Below are 21,636 nucleotides of genomic sequence, written 5' to 3'. Positions count from 1 at the left end.
CCTTGAAAAACGTGTTAAATTTCAATCTCCACAAAAACAAGTGGAACATCAGTTCCGGTGATTCACCAGAGCAGAGCAGCAGGAATCCTTTCCAAAGAAAGCCCAGCTGGATTCATTACAGGTCTACTGATGTGTTTTCATTTGCAATAAGCAGCAAAGTTACTGGGTGATTACAGTAGACTTTAGAGCTGGGTAACACCTATCAAGTAGCTATCACATTTTCATGCATATGTAATGCAGATGAGGTAGTATGATGCACTTGATTAATGAAAAAATTCTCAAATAACCTATAAAAATCCAAAGCCTATGGCATTATTTCAGAGGAACTGTCCATGTAAAATAGGATTGTGAGATAAACTTGCCTCTGTACTACTTAACTATATCCAAAGTCTGTGGTACAGCAGAATAACAGATGTCTTGTAACTACCCTGAAAACAAGTATATCTGTTGCTTATTTTATTTCTAAGCAGTACCAATAATCAGTAATTTGAGCTTTCTCTATGTAAGCCTTCGTGTAGGTAGATTTTGGTTTGTGCTCCAAATATTTGAAATACTTTGTATGCATTTCATATTCCTATAAATAATGTATCAACTTAACACATGCTTACTTAAAAACTGCTGAATATAGTGTATTAGTTGTGTTTTCTATAGTTAAATTCCTGTTGTGTTGCTGATGCGAAAGTTAATAGATCAAGTTTGCTTTGCTGACTTTTCTATGTTACAAAACAGGTATTCTGAAACAATATTTAAATTTTTTGCTATGCAGTCCATATACTTTGTGAATAAAATAAAATACCGCAATCATAATTATTTCATATGAAATACTAGGTTATGCAGAAGTGTTTATTAACCAAAGAGTAAATGCAGCAATGTGAATGGGCAACACTTAGGTGAAGATATTCTCAGTGCCTTAAAATGCGACTTTTTGGAATGGACTGTTTTGGAAAGTAGGGGATAAAGGTGCTAGTCTCAACTAAGAAGTTAAAGGAATTCTTTCAATGAGTAATTATAACTATGACAGTAATTAATAGTGGAATTGATTTCAGCAACCTCAGGGAACAAATTATTCCAGAAGTAGCATTAAAATCCCCAAATTTATTCAAATATGTAGTAGTCAAGAAGATTTTAACTCCAAAGTGAAAAAATTAAGTGTCTGAAACTACTGTTGACTTAAATTGATTGACAGAAGTCATGCCTACCTCTAGACAAAAAGTCAATCAGAAGCAAGAGTAAAACCACATCTTTAAATTACGCATATTCAAGAGTCAAGGAAAAATAAAATTTCAACCCGAAGAAGGATGCATCAATTATGGTGCGTAATACACAGGATGGAAACTGTCAGTGAACTTCTATCACTTGGTTTTCACTTATCCCATTCCTAATGATGGCCCAAGCTGTTGTAGCAGTGTGCAACTACCTCTCTTCCAAGTGTTTGTGAAATACAGGGTCTTGAAGAGAAATATGGTGGTATGCAAAGCTGCTGATGTGTTTCCCCACAGGACTTTTTGCTCTGTGGAGCCTTCATGGAAGGCCTAGTTTCCTATGTGTAAGGATTCATTACCCCCATAAAGATGTTGGTGGCTGAGTTGGGAATTGAATTCAGGTCTCCCGAATGCTAGAATTAGTGATAATAAAATAATTTTTTTTGTTTGAACAGGTGCATCCACAACAAATTTACAGCAGTCACACTTTGGATATTGAGAAATCAAACCCCTCTGAATAGCGGGTTTGATGCGGTACCACAGATGGCTTGTTGAGGCTCATCAGGCTGATTGCTTTTGAAGAATACCTGAGAAGAGATAAAAGCCTGATCCAAATTAGAAGGCACAGCTGTATCACCTCGGTGCTGAACCTGAAATAATGTCCATGACACAGCTTATTAGCTCAGGTGCAGGATCACAGCTATAGCTGTCTTCCGTTGGCCTTGCTGGGATTACAGCAGATAAGCTCATGCTTTCCAAAATATGACATAGGTATCTCTTTAAATAAAGGTCTGGAAAGCTCCCGTTCGATCAGCAAACATAGTAAGACATTGAAAGGGCTAGGAATTTGACATGAAAGGGGTAATTTCCATGAACGGAAAAAGCACTGTTTATGTGTTTCTTATTTGACTTCGCTGATATTCTTGAAAGACTTCCATAGTACTTCATACCTACTACTTTAGGAGATGCCTTTTGTGGGCAAGCATTTTGAATGTGATAGTCAGGACTGAGGTATATGAAACCCAGGGCAACTAAAATACGTAAAGCCTTGGCCTTTTTCAAAAGCTCGAATAAACCTACTTCTTTGTTGTATCAGGAATAATTATTACCTGTTGAGTCTTTTTCAGTTTCCCAGCTGAGAATCAGTTGATCCTAAAGAAAGGAGACACAGAAGTTGTTGGCTTACAGAGATTTCAACTTTAGTAGGCACTGAAGGCTACATAATCATGGGTTGGGGTCATTGCACTGGTTACTACATATCAGATGCTTTAGTTGTGTTTATCTTGCCTCAATGTGAGTTATTTTTAATTTAGAAATGTATTTTGTCATGACTTCTTGCAGTTAGGCTGTCATTAAAACAATTTTTAACTGTGCAGTTCTCGTAGGATAAAACCCACCTAATTGATATAGTGCTTACTCCTGGTTGGGTTATTCAGGGTCTGGCTGTTGGTCATGTAATTATATCTTGTGCTCTTAAATCAGAAAAAACCCTATTTATTCAAGAATATACAGTGTGGATAAAGGAAAAAAAAAGCATGGAGGAAGTAGTGTTCTTATATTGAAAACAGGTTTTGCAATAAAATATGGTTTTTATTGTATAGGAGGGAAATGGTCAGTGTAGTCTGTAGGCCAGATCTGCTGTTGCTTTATCAGTGAAAGTATGGATTAAGCCTGTTTCATACCTTCTGTATGAAACCTGAAGTATTATACATGGAAATTAAAATTTGATCTGCACCAGCAATAACTAGCTAAATCAATATCCTTTGGCTGGTGCTATTTCTTGAGGTTGTTCAGAAATATCTTTTCATAAGCATTTTGCATGTAATCATTCTGCATTTAAAAACCTCGTCAAAGAAAAGTTAATGAAAATACATAGTTATATACATGTGTCTCATTAATGTGCCTGATAACCTGCTTTTGTTAAATCAATGCCCAATACCTGGGGCAGCTGTTGAAACATGGATATATACACATAGCATATGTGGATATATACATAGCTTATATCCGTGAACCTTTCCTTTCCTTTCTCATATAATGCAAAACCAGGTGTGTAATGATTTGTTTCAAGATTAGGCTGTGTAGGAAATACATAATTTTAGGATGGTACCAGCAAATACTAGTGAGTGACTTCAACCATCAACACCTTTTTTCAGTTTTGTGGGTAGTATTATAGTATCATGAGCGTTTCCCCTTACCTGACGTTTTCTGCTAACTACAATTCCAAACCCTGCAATTATCTGTTTTGACTCATCATTTTTCACAGTTCACATGCACTTCTTGTCTTTTTGAATACTGTAAGCAACTGATTTCGCAAAGACCCTGCAAAAGAAGTTTTACCCACTGAAGTTCTGTAGTACCACACAAGGGATCTGCTTTAAATCTTCAGTTCTTTTCCTGCCTCAGAATCCCTAGACACAGAATTTCCTCTTGCTTGGCCAGAAAAAGATTTTTTGGGGGTGTTCCTACCTAGTATTTGAATTCCTATGCACTTTTCAGCTGGTCTTTTAGTATCTCCTATTATTCATATGTGGACCTAATTCTCTGAGCCATCTCTTATCCCCCAGAAGGGATGGACTTGCTGATACAATTACATATTTGCAGATATAACTCTGAGGACTAGCTGAGCTAGGAAGCTATTATTTACTCTTTTTCTCTGCTAACTGGGGATGTATGTGATGCATCACATTTTTGTTTATAATTAATGTTTTATGCTTTTGTTTGATCTGTTTTTATTTAAAGAAGTATTGCTACTATAGCAACTGTTGCATCATGTGATATCTTTGATATTATCAAGATGCCAAATACTTGTTAAAGAATAAATGTGTATATCAGATTAAATTCACTGATTCTTACAGTATTTTAAAATAAACATATTTTCAGTTAACATATTTGGTACTACTGTTTTTTTCAGTATTTTTTCCCTTTCTAGTGATGAGTATTTTAGTGGATAGGTTAGAGATTATAAATACAGTAAAAAGAGTGATGGTTATTTTTCTTGCTTGCTGAGTTCAAAGCGTTAATTTTTTTTTAATTATTTTCGTGAGGAAAAACTGTTCATACCTTTTTGGCCATTTTGGATTTCACTAAAGTGATACAAAAAATTCCATTGCTATTTGCCTCTGACAAGAAGGTATATCCTTGGAGATAGCCCACATTGAGATAATAAATAAATATTCTTGAAGTTATGCTTTGAGATTAGACTGGAAACAAATATTACATATAACCAAAAAAACAAGTCAACACAAGTTTGCTTATTTTCTTTTTCTGTAAACTTGTAAGTCACTGCGAGTGAGTAATTGTTTAGAGCAGTATCTGTCTGCCAGATGTTGTGTTCAGTTCAATGTTCTCCACTACATTTTGGAAAGGAGCTATAATTGACCTTGGATTCATAATTGTATCGCTGTCTGGATGTACTTATTTTGAATGGACCAGGCAGTGGAGATTTCTCATTACCTTCTTACACTTGATCAGCCAATAAGTTCACAGCTTTGTCTTGGGCTAAGCACCTTACATACTTTTATATTCCTGGCTATCTTTAGGCTGTCTGCTTAATATGAGCATTTCAGCAAAGTGCTCTTTGTGGTACCACCAAGCCTTTTGTAGGGACTCCATGTGAACTCTTTAGTGGTCATTTTGCTTTGACGTGTTTGCATGTAAGAACAAGACTTTCCCAGTTTCATCTTCGACTGAGACACCTATGCTATACCTTCTGCTAGAGTAAATCAGTTTGGGTATGTATATCTGAAGAAGTATGAGGTGTTTAGGTATACATATGCCTTTTAGCCCAAAGTAAAAAGTTTACAGTGCATTAGCCAAGGAATTGGGTTAGGGAGGTTAAAAGGGTATGCTGTCTGGTAGCCTCTGTAGAGAGAGTTACTTGTGCAGTAAAATTAAAACCCCCCAAACAATACATTACCATGTTTCCTTCCTATTTATGCAACCTACCACAAGCTTTTTCAAGTTCCTGGCAGTAAACTTGCAGTTTATTTTTTCTGAGTATTTTCAGAACCTTTGCAAAACTCTGAATTTACCTGATAATCTCTGCTAAACCAGTGCTTGTCTTTTATTCAGCATATTTCCTTAAATATGAATATCCTCTTACAGTTTGGAGATAGACCCTTGACAAGCAGTCTGTTGGTCAAACGGGAGGAGGAAAGTAATTGAAGAGACAATTACTTTAAAGATGCTTTATCTCAAATTTGGTTTCTGAATAATGACCCACTGTTACTATTTTTTAGAACTAGACCAAGCTGTATGGGAATGCTGTCTGTGATAATCAGCATTTTCCTTGTTCTGCTTGACTTTTGAAATGGGTAATGGTGACAGTATGGGCACAGTACTTGAATGTGAGGCAGCAGGTGTGGTTGGTACCATGCTGCATATTTTCCCAAACCCTGGGATTTGTAGTGTTAACATAATTTCTTCCATTTCTTTTCAGATCATGGTGACTGTGAATTCACATTTCAGATTGACAGAGCTCTCTGCAGTGTGTTTAGATTCTCAGGTTTATGCCCAATCCTTGCTGCAGGATACATGGCTGTGAAGATCTCAATTATAGTTGTGTTTTCTTCTTTTTCTTAGCATTTTTAAGGCCAGTGGAGCTGGAACTCCAAGCTCCTGCCTGCTGCTGCCTGTAGGATTTTTAGATTTTTAGAATGGCCATAGACTATTCAGAGTTCATAGCAGAAATAAGTCTTCTTGAGTAGCAGTGATGCTGAAGCCTAGGCACAATGATTGAAAAGATTTTATTAAAAAAAAAAAGAATTGGAGGATATAATCTGCCATAATGCCTATAAATTTCTGTAAATTATATTATATAATATAATTTTGCTAAAATTACACTGTTGGCAGTTTTCTGATTTGTGGAAAAGACACTGTTACTGGCATATCCTCCATAAGTGTTACTTGCTCAAAACTTGAGTTGAATGATGTTGATCTAGAGACTTGTTATATTTAGGAGCTAATAGAGTTGCCATTGGTCATCGGAATGAATTTTTGTTTGTTGCAAACTGTATTGAGAGTTCAGATTCCCTTCTTTGTGTGGGGTTACAATAACAGTACTGCTCAAGGCTGATGCAGGTCTTTGTTAGGATATCTGAAAACTTTTCCTGGGCCTTGGATGATGGGAATCTGGCTATTAGATCTTTATGCCATAGAAATTTTTAGTAGCAAAATGTATCCTGATCTTGTTCTAAAATAAGTGTCTTGTAGCAGAATGAGAGGTTCTTGATGATGTTTGTAATGTTTAAAGCAGACTTCTACAAAGATCATTAGCAGTTTTTGTATCTTTTCACGTTAACTTACCTTTCTAATTGGCTATGCTTATTAGGCAGTAAGTGTGATTGTAAGAATGTTGCAGGTTTTCCAGGCAAATTCACTCTATATTTTTCTATGTCTTTTTTAAAGCAGCTGTGCTCTCCTACCTAATGTAGCATGAGGGTAGCTGCTGGCTGCTAACTGTGGATTCTGAAGTTTGTGACAGCTGGAAGCTGGGCTTGTTGTTTACCCAATTCAAAGAGTAACTACTACTTACTTAAGAGGTACTTTCCTCTAGAAACTGCAGTTTTTAAAGAAAATACACCTAAATTTGCATGATGTTTATTGTAGCAAATACTGTTTTCATCATCATGACAAAAATGTTGACTTTACCCTTTGAACTTAAGAATAGCAAGAAGCTCTGGAAGTTTCCAAACTCTTCCACCTAAGAATCCCAGGCCCCTGGAACTGATTCTTTTCATTTTCACTAGTTTGATCTGAAATATGTCCACGATGACAATAGTGATGAATGTGGATACCAGAAGAGTCTGTCCAGGTTTTATTTTAAAGCCTTATATACTTACAGAGATTTCAGACACCTACAGATTTCATACCTGATAGAAAATTACCGTTGAAGTTTAATACTGGGGTAAAAGTAAATCCTAGGGATTTGCTGGAAACTCCAGGAGTTTAAGCTATGAAGAATTAGAATAAAATAGCTATGTGTCTTAAAGCGTATAAAAAAATAGTTGACAAAATAAGACCTACAGTCTGAGAAAATTTCTTTGCTAAGTTACTTTTGCCTTTGCTTGTCTTACCTAACCTTTTTTCAAAGGAGAATCTGGTCTCCTTAAGTGTGATGTGCAGGATATACTTCAGTTAATTCTCTTCTTTCCCCTTCAGTATGTTTCAGATAGAAGTATTGTTTCCCTTCCCTACAAGGCTCTGTCGTACATCTTTGCTTTTAGTCAGGAAAATCTACTTAGGGCTCCCCAGTTGTGAGGACACTATCTCTTTACTGGCCAGAGAACTTACGGCTCAGTCTAACAGTCGCCTCTGTCCGAAGATGGTAATGTATTCTCAGCAACACTCACTGCATCTGCTGAACAGACAAGCGTGAAACCATGTCTTATAATCTAGTAATACAGCAATGCAGGCTGTTTTTTGGCCAGTAGTCTGGCCTTTTCTTTATCACCCAAGGAGAACATGCCAGAAGGAACATAATGCTGTTGTGCTCTATAATAAAGTGAAGTTCAAAGACTGCAGTTTTGTGTGTTTAGAGATTAAATAAAGATAATATAACTCAAAATATAACAACAGTACATTCTGAATATTCAAAGTACTGTGTAGTAAAGAACATGCAAGGAGAGATGAATATTATTAAATGACTATGAATTATAGGCTATTTGATGATTTTACTCTCATTTCTGAATGGCTGCGTTGGGCCAGGAGGAGCAGATGGAAACTTTTTGCTAGGACACAGTTACTTGACAGCTTCCTTCTGCATCATGTAAAGACTCCATTGGCAGATTTTCTCATTTTTCAGTTAGGTGGAAAAGGAGGTGTAGCTCTGTCTTCTGCCTGCTTTTCCTACACTGTCTTATGGTTGAAGTATTATGAATGTAATCTTTTCTAGTTTCTACATCTTTATCTAATGGTGTTTCCCATCTATCTTTTAAGATTACAAGAAGCTGTTACTTTTAGCTGAGATTTACAAGTGAGCATTTACCAGGAGGAGTTCAGCTTTTTACAGCTCTACTCAGTTGACTCCCTGCCTCCCATTCTTTCAGTTTGATCCCTGGCAGCTCATGCTTTCTTGGTGGAGATCTGCAGTTTTTCCCTGAATTTTTCTTTGTATCCTTGATTCTATGTGGTGGATTACAAATGATTAACCTGACTAACTGTGACAGGTATATGGGGGCTCTTAGTCAAAGTGGCACTGAACTGCAACTGAGGAAATGGTTTTCCTGTGGCTGCTGTTCTGAATTACAGGTTGCATGATGCAGAGGAATGAATTGTATCAAGTGACACAATCATGGCCATACAGATACACAGATGCCCCATCCAGGTGTAAGTTTGCCTGTGGTGTTACCTGCCTTTAGGCAAATTGTATCATCGTGCTGGTAAAAAAACATCTACCTAAAAATATAAGTTGTAATTTTACATTTAAAGAAATGAGTTTAAATGCTGCAGCCTGCTATCTGTGGGCAATTATTCAGTCTAAAACAAATAACCATGAGGGTGCAAATATTATATTTTACCAAAATTATTCGCATGCATTAATTAATATCTAACTGTGGATTATTCTAAAGTAAGAAAAGTTCTAAATTATCTTTGTCTGTTGTAGTACTTCTCAAAGAATAAGTTACAAATTTCTTCCCTGGGAAGACTGGGGATTTATATGCTGAGTGTTAACATGGATATACATATTTTTTAACCTGGGATTTATATACCTCTGAAAATATGGGATATAATAGAAAGCCTGACAGACCCTTTAACTGTGGTGTCACTAAGATGTTGACATAATTTGTTACTTCAGCTAAGGTGTTTTGCCTCAAGAGGTGGAATACATTTATGTATGGAAAGGTCAGTTTTAATTAATAAGCTGTTTTCATCATTCAGGGCCAATATGAATTGCTTGTAACATTTGTGTGAAATAGTTTTCAATATAAAAATAAAACAAATTGAGCTCTATGTCACATTCATCATCCCCTGTAACCCATTTAAATGTCAAAAAATCAGTACAGACCAAAAGTCTATTTCTAGAAGCCTTAGTAGACCTATTTATCAGAGTGAAATAAGATATTATCATCCCATTATTCCATCACATGCCTTCTGCACTTGAAGGCACTCACATTTCTTCTAGTTTTCTGTAACAGAGAAGATAGTTTTTCTATTGTTGAATACTTGTTGTCCGAACAGTAAATAGTGAAGAAAATGCTGAGCCAATGTCAGAAGAATGAACTGCTAGTTATATTATTGTGTATTTCTTTGACTATAGTATAATATTAATGTATAATATAATATACAGACTTTATTCCTTGTACATTTCTCAAATGAAAAAATCACTGTGCTCTTTCATTCCTGTTTGGAAACAATTTTTTTGTATACTGCAAATAGTATAATTTTACTGGAAGGACAAAGCTTTCAGTATATACACTACTGATATATTTTGACAAAAATAATGTTATTGTATAGAAAATTTATGTTCTTATATGTTTTATTAGGAAATAACCCCCATGTTTTAAAAAATATTTAAGTTCTTCTGAGTTTTGTATCCAAAGCAAGCAAGGCTCAGATAATCATATACCTCCATGAATGTATGTCTCTCCTCTCTAATAATATTCAAATTTCAGATATGAGTGGGACTTAAGTCTCAAAGGTTCTAAGGCCATTTAAGATGCATGAAAATAGGCAGCAAGATAGGGGAATAAGATCCCATTAATGCTTATAGTGAGGAAGATGTTGCTGAGGATTATGGTAAAGTAAGATGCTGCTGAGGAGTTCAATTCTAGGGAATCCATGCAGAATATATGTATTACAGAGCTCCGGTTGAAAGAAGTGGATTCAGCTGAATATCAGACTATTGCATATGAGAGTGTTCAGCCACAGGATACGCATGTGCAAGAAACCATGCTGTGTGGTTTGTTACTTAGAGAAGCTTTAACATATGATGCCATTATTATATCCAAATTCTTAAATAAACTTTGAAGAGTTCATTTACTGCTGCAAATTTCTTGTTATGTAGAAAAGCATGGAGGAATATCCTTCTATTTTTTTTTCTAGTTTATAGCTTTTATGCTCATGCTTTTTTTTTTTCTTTTACTGCAACAGGTAGTGCCCTAGGAAGTGATGATATCATAGTAGGGAATGTGAGCAAGCATACTGTTCTTCCAGCTGGATATTGTGGACAGCCTAAAAAAGGACATCTTATATTTGATGCCTGTTTTGAAAGTGGTAAGCATTTTCAGCATTATTTTATGTTATGGAGTTGTCAATATATTAATACTTCAACTATATCTCTCATCTTTATAAAAAGTGTCTTAATTCTAAAGAAGACTTGCATTAAATACTACTTAACTCACTGATTCACTTCAGTTAGAATATGACATAAAATTAGACTGTTCAAATGTAAAAATGGTTGTGAAGTTTGTTATTACCAACAATGTACGCTTCATCAGGTTGTCATGAAATCAGTGGTTTAGGTCAGATCACTTAAAGAATCACCATCAAAGGTATGAGTGAAATAGGTTTACTATCATCAGTTTGTGGAAATGCAACTACACAAGGTTTGATGGCACTCTGCTACTTATTACGTGGATTAAATGTGCAAGACATAAAAATTAAAAATCGAGTCAGAATAGAGCAATGAAGAAATAGTTTATAGGGATTGAAGAAGAGGATAAGGAAGATCCTTTCATTGAGTCACGATGTTTAGAGTGGACCTACTTGCTTTCTAAGCTCTCAATAGAGTTTAGGTGTGGCTAGATCTATTTTTAGTCTCAGACTTGGACAGCGGACTTAAGTCTAAAGAAATATAAAGAGTAAGGGGAATTCTACCATTGAGTCATGAGGATTTGGAGTAGACCCCATTTCTTTCTAAATTCTCATAGAGTTTAGGTGTGGCTAGGTCCAATCTTAGTCTTAAGCTTTGACAACAGCTTGTGGCTAAAGGGTATAGGGAAAGAGAGGGGAGAGTTTGTTCACAATTTAGGATTATCCATAGGATTTTAGCAGTATTTAATTTATGATTATCTCTAACATCTATAAAGTGAATCAATAGAATTTGTTCAAATCACAAGTATAAGTTTACTACTGATTCAAGATTGTAATATTTAATATTAAGGTATCTAAATTGATTTACACACGCACAAGTGTAAGGAAAATAGATATATAGAGATATATTTACACAAATGTACAAAAGGATAAATGTTAAAAGTTCCACTCAAGTTTGGTGAAAATACTCGTATCTAGTGCCTTGGAGTTCCTCAACAGGTTGAACCTCAAGAAGCAGGAGTATCAGCCCAGGCTCCATCATTGGTCTTTGGCAATGGTCCCCCTACTATCACAGACTTGGTCATTTTCAAGCTCTGAGCAGCATCCTGCTCAGAGGGAGATGCTGGTCGCAGTCCACTGCAGTCCAGGAGACCTCAAAAGGGTCTCACCGCTGTTTACAAGGTTGTGAAATGATTGTCTTTAGTCATCCTGTAAATTTCCATCTTGGCTGTAACCTGACTAAGTAATGTTTACCTGGTTGGTAGCTCCAGGGGTTATAGAATAGCCCAGAGAAATGGGAGAAATGTACCACCACACAGGTCTATCCCTTAGCACATGTAGATCCATAACTGCGTTTTATTCTATTGTTATACACAGTATTTGTAGGCCACTAATCAAAGATGTAGTATTTAGAATACGTTATTTTGAAATTTAATTTGGAAGCTTACTGGCGAGGTTAACCTTGTAAAGCGCCAAGCCCATCCTTGCATAGAAGATTTCACAAGGATATGTACATGCTGTCTTTATATTTCTTTGTGTTTCTTGTGACCTAATTCTGTACTGCTGAGGTTAATGAAGTTCTGCCTCTGATGTCAATAGAAGGAGAATTAAACTTCAGGAAGCTACTGCAAATTGCAAAAGAAATTATTTTTACAAGTGTTTAGTTAGCATATTAATTTAAAGAATATTTTAAATCCTGTATGTTTATATGCGTGCGGGGTATGTAGGTAAATATATATGAATAAGTAGCATTTTTAAAATTTGTTAGATGTGTCTTCAGATTTTTAGCTTAAATCTATTATTATTGGCTTACAGACCTACAGAGCACTGTTAAACACCATATGTACAGAAGGCATTTGGCAGGATAAACTATAGGTTTCAGCATGGTTTATGTGAGAGGTGCTGGTAATGCCAAAACTGCTAGTGTCTTGTAAAATGAGCTTTTTATGAAGAGTTACATCCCTCAGGGTAAAATACTGGCTGCCAGTTCCTGCATAAATATTAAATTGAGTTACTTAAATCCTTTGATTACATTATGTAAAAGGTGTAAATATGTAGTGAATAATAAAGAATATCTTATTTTTAAGGCATCTCTTCAAAGGTTCAGACAATAGTTAGGTATTTTTAAAAATACTTTGGGTGCTATTTTGTAGTAGTTATGGTTTTATGATTTTTTTGTATCAGAATATGGCTTATGAAATGAACCAGTTGGCCAAGCTGAGAAATTTACCAGTTAAGCTTCTATGCAATGAAAAGGATCAGTAGCAGCCATTAGGTTATTTGTGAAGTAATGTGAATCGTTGCATGATGGTTTAATTCCATTTTTTTGAACAATAGAATTAATTATTTTTAAATTAAAACATTTATTCAGTTCAAAGGTAACATTCATACTTTGTATACTTTGACAATAATAGTATGTGATTAGAGGCAGATGCTATTTGAAATACTGTTTACATTGTAGCATGAGGCTGTGATGTTGCTTTGCATATTCAGACACCTCCAAAAAAAAAAAATGAATAAAATTAATACCTTCATTTACTTTCTTATGATGGTGATGTATTAGCAAGAGCAATAATAATATTGTGTACACTTCATGTGTAAAGTCATGTTGGCTTTTGTTATATGTCAGGCAAGGAATTACTTGGAGTACTGTAACTGGTCAAAGCGAATTAACTGATTATTGGATATTTTGTGAGATTGTTACTAATGTTAAAATCATCCCCTACTATTATCCAACAGTAGTATACAACAGTTATGAAGTAGTGTATTGATACTTTTTGATTACTACCTTAAAATGGTAATATCCTATTGGAATTGTCTTTTTCAAAGAACAGATTACAAAACCGATCCCAGCTGGAGTACTTCATCCAGGTCTGGGGTCCCCACTACAAGAAATACATGGACCTGCTAGAGGAGTCCAGAGGAGGGCCATGAAAATGGTCAGAGGGCTGGAACATGTCTTCTATGAAGAAAGGATGAGAGAACTGGTGTTCTTCAGCCTGGAGAAGAGAAGGTTCCATGGAGACCTCATTGTGGCCTTTCACTGTATAAAGGGGGCTTATAAGAAAGATGGAGAAAGACTTTTTACTAGGGCCTGTAGGGACAGGACAAGGAGCGATGGTTTTAAACTGAAAGAGAGTAGATATATATTGGATATAAGGAAGAGTTTTTTTAAAGTGGGGGTGCTGAGACACTGACACAGGTTGCCTAGAGAAGCTGTGGATGCCCCATCATTAGTTGCGTTCACAGTCGTGTTGGACTGGGCTTTGAGCAACCTGATCTAGTGAAAGATGTCCCCACCTATGGCAGGGTGGATGGACTAAATGATCTTTAAAGGTCTGTTCCTACTCAAACCATTCTATGATGCTGTGATTCTATAAAAACAGATCACTAATTTTATAATGTGTTACAGAAGTAATAGACTAGAAGTAATAGGATTATTTAGGTTGGAAAAGACCTTTAAGATCATCATCAAGTCCAACCATTAACGCAGGACTACCTAGTCCACCACTAAACCATGCCTCTAAGCACCACATCTACACTTTTTTTTTTTAAACCCTTCCAGGGATGTTGATTCCATCACCTCCCTGGGCAGCCTGTTCTAATGCTTGAACACTTTCAGTGAAGAAATTTTTCCTAATATCCAATCTAAACCTCCCCTGGTGCAACTTGAGGCCATTTCCTCTTGTCTTACTGCTTATTACCTGGTACAAGAGATTGATCCCCACCTGTCTACAACCTCCGTTCAGGTAGTTGCAGAGAGCAGTAAGAGCTCCCCTCAGCCTCCTTTTCTTCAGGCGAAACACCCCCAGTTCCTTCAGCCACTCCTCATAAGACTTGTGCTGTAGAACCTTCACCAGCTTCGTTGCCTGCCTCTGGACACACTCTACCACCTCAATGTCTTTCTTATAGCGAGGGACCCAAAACTGAACACAGGTGTTGAAGGTGCAGCCTCACCAGTGCCAAGTACAGGGGCACAATTACTTCTCTAGTTGTGCTGGCCATGCTGTTTCTGGTGCAAGCCAGGATGCTACTGGCCTTTTTGGCCAGAAATCTAAATATACCTGAAGGAAATAGGCTGTTGGAATATAATGTATAGATTTTTTCTAAGATTTGTGCTTTGTCTGTTATGGTGATGTTGCAACTAAACATGAGTATGCCACTGAAATTGAAGACCCATCATAATTTAAAGGTGCTCAAGGTTCTTTACAGGTAAAGTTTTATAAGATTTATTAAATCTTTAAAAATAAACACAATGTGATTAAAACCCACAATAGTTATAGTATACAAGATGATAACCCTATATCTAATGTGACTTTAGTAGAGATTTGAACATTGGTTTATATAACATTTTCACTGCTAATTATCTTGGTCTTAATGAAGCTATGTTAGGATGAAGCAAAACTGGCTGGACAGTGGTACTCTTAGAGTGTTATTTGATGATTTGCTTTCAAAATAGAAGCTGTGTTAAATATGGTTCCATAAGAAGCTTTGCTCTCTTTGGCTGCATTCTGTATTTTCTTGAAAGATCCAGTTGATAGAACTGAAGGTTCCCTTCATGAGCTATATTTCAAGGACTATGATTTTATATTGCAGAAATAGAAGTAAATACCTTTCAGAATGGAGGAAGAGCATTAAACTTGTAGAAAACAGGAAAAAGATTAACACATAGAGAAGAAGATGCTATTTAGTATGCTTTCATTTTTGTAATGGCTATCATTATTGTACTAAGTAGTGTTGACAAGTATGGATTTGTTTGAGACAGAAAGGTCTGTTCTTATGTAGTCTGAAAACCGATATCCAGTTTGCTATTTTGAAGTGCCTTGCCTTCAAAAAATGATAAAAAATAAAATTAGAATGGGCATTGGGATTTCTTTTTAGTCCACTCCATTGTTGAGAGGCAAAATAACACTATTTTTGCCTTTCCTGACAGATATTTATCTATCCTTTTCAGAGAATTTTAGTGAGTAAAGTTTCAATGAGAAAGGAGCAATCCATTCGAATGCTTCAATTTGCTCAACATAAGAAATATTTTCTTTCTATGTAGAAATGTTCTTACCAAAAATGCATTAATTCTTGTCCAGACCTATAGGCATGGAAAGGAGATTATTCCTTTCTTCTTTGACTTAATGGAAATATGCTATCATATCTTTGCTTGACCTTTCCTTCTTCAGGTTAAATAACTGCTATTTTTTCAATAGTTCCTTAGTGGTCACATTTTCCAGATTTCCCATCATTCTTTATTTCCTCTGGTCTTTCTCCAGCTGTTCCATGCCTTTCTTGACAGGCAGTGGTCCAAGGTGAATGTGATACTCAGATAAGCTGGTGACAATACTCTGTAGAGTTTATTATGTGACAGGCCTTGCAATCTATTTACTTATGCTATGTGACAGTCCAATCTTTTTCACAATAGCATGGGACTGTTGACTTTATAAAATTTATGGTCCCTTATACTGTCCAAATCTTTTTCAGAAGAAGAGCTACCTAACCAGTTCATAAATTGCACTTAATTTACCTGTAATGAATCTAATAGTAGGGAAAGAATCATTGCTGTAAAATAAATAAAATTGTTGAAAATGAAAAATGGTGGTTGAACACTTTATCTCATAAATAACAGACAGGAATGAAGGAGAGAGAGAATTATCAACTTGCAAGTATGTCAGGAATTTGAATTTCTGTTTCCCATAGTTTTGGCTAGTGTTCTAGCTGGAATCTTCCTTGTTATCTTTATTAATATTTAAGAATATACACTGCCTTTTTACATTAACTTACCATTAGCATGAAAGAAACTGATGAAAATTTGGATTTCTTGTATGCTACAACATAATTTTTGGATAACATCAATTTTCACAAGAAAGATGAATTAGTTTTGGGGAAAATGGAAGCACAGTTATCTATGCATAGAACAAATTTAAAGGAAATGAATGTCACATTTGAAATGTATACATTTGCTCAGTTGTAATTCCTTTTCTTATTATTCATTAATGCATTAAATTATTAACACAGTTTCAGTTTAGCAGCAATGCAGTGCTCTATGAATGTTCACCTCTCATCCTCTCTGTTCTGGCAAAACTAGGAATTTTGCAGAATGTAGTGCTTTGGAGAGAAGGATGTATTCACTCTTGCGATACAAGCAAGTCCTTCCCAATTGAGTCAGGTCCAGAATCTGATGTAAAAATGTTCTTCAGGGAGTCTGGCATTTTATAGTTAGCAGAATTGGTATTTAAGACATTTTATTTTCTGTGGATCTAAATTACGTTGAAGTTTAGTTTAGCCAGCTACCCGTACTGTCTTGTGTTGGCTTAGTGCATGTTATTTCTGGTGTCATCAATTTAGTTAGCAGCCTCTTCTATGTTGTGGCTAAGATTTGTTTTCATTTACTTGGTCATTTTTTCCTATACCAGATGTTTCAGAGATGACACCTCCAGTGCTGGAAAATAGTGTTGTTTTGTTTTTTTTTTCTGGGAACTTACATAACTGCAGTAGCTTTGCTTCTGCATGAGGTAACAATTATTTAATTTATTAATTTTGTTATACACATGAAGCCTTTCACATATATTTTGCAAAGTGGACAAAGAAAGTATAAAGCAAATGTCTCAGCCCTTAAAAAGAGACCAATATTTTTATGGTGCTGTTGCCTGTTCAATCCTTTGTGCAGAGTGCCAGTCTAATCTTCAGTCTCTGCAAAAGGGAAGATGAATTTTGGCAATGACCCCAAAGTGTGGAAACTTGAAGGATTTGACCATTGCTTATGCAGGCTGCAAAAATGTCAATTATGTCAGGATTCAGAGAAAAAAAATATAGCTGACAGTGACATCACTTTTCTTTCAAGCCCAAAAGCATGGCTGAATAGGCCAGAACACAATGAGTTGTATTAGAAACGTGACAGCAGCTATCCTATAGCTCTGCAACAGACCATGAAACGTCAGAAGCTCTTGGTCATGGATAATTGTCTTTGCTTTTCTGTAAAGATTGAAACCTACAGATTTGAGTTTATGCTGTCCTGTGAGAGTGCTGGTGATTGACTAGATTCTCTGAGTGTTGATGCAGTTTGAGTTCAGGTTCCCTGCACACTTTTCTCTCATAAATCAGAAGAAACCTCAAATATACTGGATTCTTGTGCTAGTCTAGAGGATGCCATCTGACAATATGGATGACTCGCCCTTTAAAATACCTTGTCTTGGACTGTCTAGAGTCTGACAACACTTATTCTAGCAGGGTACAAAGCATGGGTCATGTTGTCATGCATTCAGGCTGTATTTCTACAACCACTACAGAAGGATACCTTTGGAAAGTCTGTAAGAAATGCCTTCCACTCAGTAACCATCTCTCTTCACTGCAGTGCTCATAGTGCTTTGATAGGATCAAAGTTCCTCTGAGCTCAGAACACACCTGAGCCCACAGAGGAGGCATCCACGCTTTTTTTTCACATTGTGCAAAGACTATTTGCTGGGTGCAGCCATAAGTTGCCTTCATGGCTCTCTCACAGAGTGCTTTCAAGGTAAGCTCGAAAGGGCTATAGCTTTTGCCTCCCAGGTAATTGATACACCAAACTGGCGTAAGAAAAAACTGTTGACACTGCGAGCTGTGGGTTCACTGAAGAAAAATGCAAGGGAAATTCAAATAGTGGTATCATCTGGCTTGCCAGTCACCATGGATCTATTGGTTTGTCACTCTGGCCTGTACATACTTCTAGGTTAACCACAGTGCCTTCTGTCTAGCCTGGTAGGATGACATAGGGAACATGGGAGGAAGCTGGGGCTAGGTGGTAGACTGTGATGTGTTGTGAGGATAGTTAAAAACCCCAGGCTCTACAGTTTCTGCTGCTTGTGGCTCAAATTGCTTGTTTTATAATTACTTTTGAGGATTGAAGGAACAGCGTGGGCTTACAGAGGTTTGTAAATCTCAGCATTCATACTGTTAAATACAGGGGCTCTTACAAGGTTTTGAAAATACATATTTTGGCTTGTTAGTTAAATATAAAGCTGTTTAAATGTTAAAAAATACTGTGTTTCTTGAAATTAGAAATGAAGCTGCTGTCTGCTTTTATTCTCATTTCAACCAGAAAGTGGAACTCCGCCAAGAGTCATTAAATCTTCTATCCTTTGGATGAATTCTTATTTTTTTATGAAAAAATGTTATGATTGGGTAATTTGTGTATTGTGGTTTATGTTCAAAAGGTTGTAATTGAAGTTTTGTAAAATCTTAGATTCAATCTCAATTACTGTGAACCTCATATTATGGTGACTGATGTACCACCACCTTGCAGTGAAAATGACTGACAAACATTAGTTTGTCTTTTCCTACTGCAGGTTTACAAAATATTTTTTATTAAAACCTGATTATAAAATGCAGTGCTGGGGGATTGCAAATTATATTTATCAGTTGGAAAAAGTTAAGTTTTACAGTGTATTAAAAGATCTTATGGTACTGAGAAGTACCCTCATATAATTTTTGTTAAGGTTTTAAATATCTTTCTATATTTCAAAAATAGGATAATATACTTATAAAACACTTTGCACAAAACTCAGAAATGCAGTAAGTGATTGTAATTCCACTGATCTCATTGTAACCACTTACAGGCGTGAAATAGGCCATTGAGCTTTACCATGAAAGATATGTTTTGAACAAAAGCAAAGATAAAATAGGATGGATTGCCCTTTGGGGCTGCCTACGTCCCAGTTGCTAATACTTGACATGTAACTTTAGACAGCTAAAATTAGGTGAGATCAATCTTACTTGTGATTAATAAAATACTGTAAAATTTGAGCTGCATAACATTTTCTGAAATGGACATTTTTGTTTGTAGAAATTTTAAAAATGGAAACTAAGATGATATATTTAACATTATGTTCAAAGAAAAAGTGACATCCACCCTAGGGGGAATAGATGCATTTTGGCCATCTAATACACAATTGTAATATGCTTCCGAAATTGTTAAACAAGCTGATCCTGTGTGTGTTTACATTTGGGTGATGAGAAATACCCTTCTTCACCTTTATTTCAGTGGCACTACCATGGTACCCTAGAACAGGAATAAAGCAATACAGACAAATGTAATAAATGCACATTAATAGAAATAGAAAGTGCAAAAGCTGTTTCAGGCTGCTTTCTTCCAGTGTAAACACCTTTAGTAGTAGACTAAACTGTGTTTTGGAGCAAAAGCTAGTTGTTATTCCAGATTTCCTATATTATATGTCATGTGTAGCTAGAATCACTAAGTCAGGTAGACTCTTTTGGATTTCACTTCTATGAGAATGCTCATATGCAAGGCAGAAACAAAATAAATGAAAGTCAATATATTATTATAGTAATGATGTCTGTTTTCACCCTACTTCTGTGGCATTGAGGTGTGTCTGATTAACAAAACACTTTATTTTAGTTATTTCTGTATTTGTTGACAGTAATTTATGCCATATTTCACATAAAGATGTTATGTGGTTATTGCTACCAGTAGGGGTAAATTAACAAACGTTTCCCTTTTCTAAAAATGTCTGTTCCCAGTTTGGAGCAGTGCTATTCTATCAGAGTACCAATACCTTTGGACTACCGCAAGTAAGAAGTCACAAAAAATTAAAGACCAAAAGATTGATTTTAATTTTTTTTGTTGTTTAATGATGACTGTAGGCATAGATTAATGGACGTAGCATGCACAAAGTGATATCAGTTAACATATATGACATTACTCAGATGTCTCAAACTCCGGAAAAAGCATGTGAATGATTTATGGAATTGATATTAATCTCTTTCCAGTAAATGCATTACTAACGTTACATGGGAAATTGATGTTACTGCTGTAATGCCAAATTAATTTCTTTCTTGCTAGGTCAGCATTGCAAATGGAACTAAATATTAACCTTTTAAATATCTAAACAGAATAGAGTGTGGATGACATTTTTACGGATGGGGGAGTGCTTAGTGTTGATATGATACCAGCTAACAAATACAACATTAGTCAAGTATCTTAACTTGTGGGAAATAGATATTAATGACTTATGGAGCTAATGACAATGCAAGAAGAATTAGTATAATAGCATCAGTAAAGAATTAGGATGTTAATTGTAGTTGGTGTGCCGATTATAATTTTCACAGTCAGTTTATCTTATGAATATCATGCTACCTTCTTCAAGACCTAGCCTTTGTCTCCTGCCTCTTACCACGTTTGCATCTCCTGAGCTAGTAGAGAAGCACGCATGCTGATTTGCTGTTTGACTGACCTGAGAGGGACTGGAATACGAAACTGGAAATGGAAGCAGAAATGTTTGAGATCAGATAATTGTACATTCAGAGCAGATTTTCAATAGCCTTTGTGTGAGGAACAGCCCAATAGGGTAGGAATTCTTAGTCTGGAAAAGGCACAACTGAGGAAGAATATATTAGAGGTCTGTAGAATCATGATTCTTAGTCAAAGTGTCAATGAATATGAAACAGTGGTTCCCTGTCCATTCTCTTTGTACAAAGACTAAGGGCCATCAAATGAAGCTAGCAGTTAAGGTGTTGAAAACAACGGAGAATGGTTCCTCACATATTATTTAAGCTGTGGAGATTCTTCCTGCAGGGTGTTGTGGATGCTAAAAATTTACATCATGCTTTAGAGCAGAAAAAAAAAACCCAAACAACAAACCCAACAAAAACCCAAACCCCAACTGACAAGACCAGGAAGAAAAATCAGTTGAGAGCCACTAAACACTGACACCATCTCTGGCTCAAGATGTTCATAAACACTACATTTTAAATTGGGGAATGATTCTGGGGAGGTATCTTCATTTAATTGCTTTGCTCCTGTGCTCTTCTCTAGGATCCATATCTGGCATTTACAGGTCTACACCTTGATCTCACCTGATAGATACAGCTGGTTAAATGGTTAATCACTTTTAGTATATATAAAAATTGTAGAATCATCATAGAATGGTTTGGGTAGGAAGGGACCTTAAAGATCCCCTAGTTCCACCGCCCTGCCTTTGCCTTCTGTGATGGGTGGTGTGGCTGGAGCACTTGCCAGAGAAGACTGTGGTGAAAAAGTCATAGAGTACCTCAGCCTTCTCAGTGTCCCAGGCAGCCAGGTCTCTCATTTCCTTCCAGAGAGCCCATGTTTACCTAGTCTTCTGTTTATCACTGATGTACCTATAGAAGCTTTTCTTGACGTCCCTGGCCAGATTTAATTCTCTCAGGGCTCTGGCTT

General features: G+C 36.1%; 1 protein-coding gene across 4 annotated transcripts in view; it reads left to right on the top strand.

The window, feature by feature from the left end:
* Positions 1–21,636, top strand: part of LOC121095490 (BEN domain-containing protein 5) — a 964,914-nt gene that overhangs the window by 7,652 nt on the left and 935,626 nt on the right. For all 4 annotated transcript variants that reach the window (XM_040610380.1, XM_040610378.1, XM_040610379.1 and 1 more), the window contains exon 2: positions 10,293–10,415. In XM_040610380.1, coding sequence (XP_040466314.1) covers positions 10,293–10,415 — 123 coding nt within the window. The remainder of the gene's footprint in view (positions 1–10,292; positions 10,416–21,636) is intronic.

Source organism: Falco naumanni, chromosome 11 (genome assembly GCF_017639655.2).
Source record: "Falco naumanni isolate bFalNau1 chromosome 11, bFalNau1.pat, whole genome shotgun sequence".
Classification (NCBI taxonomy): Eukaryota; Metazoa; Chordata; class Aves; order Falconiformes; family Falconidae; genus Falco; species Falco naumanni.
Note: the sequence above shows the minus strand (reverse complement) of the source record. Positions and strands in the feature narration are given on the sequence as shown.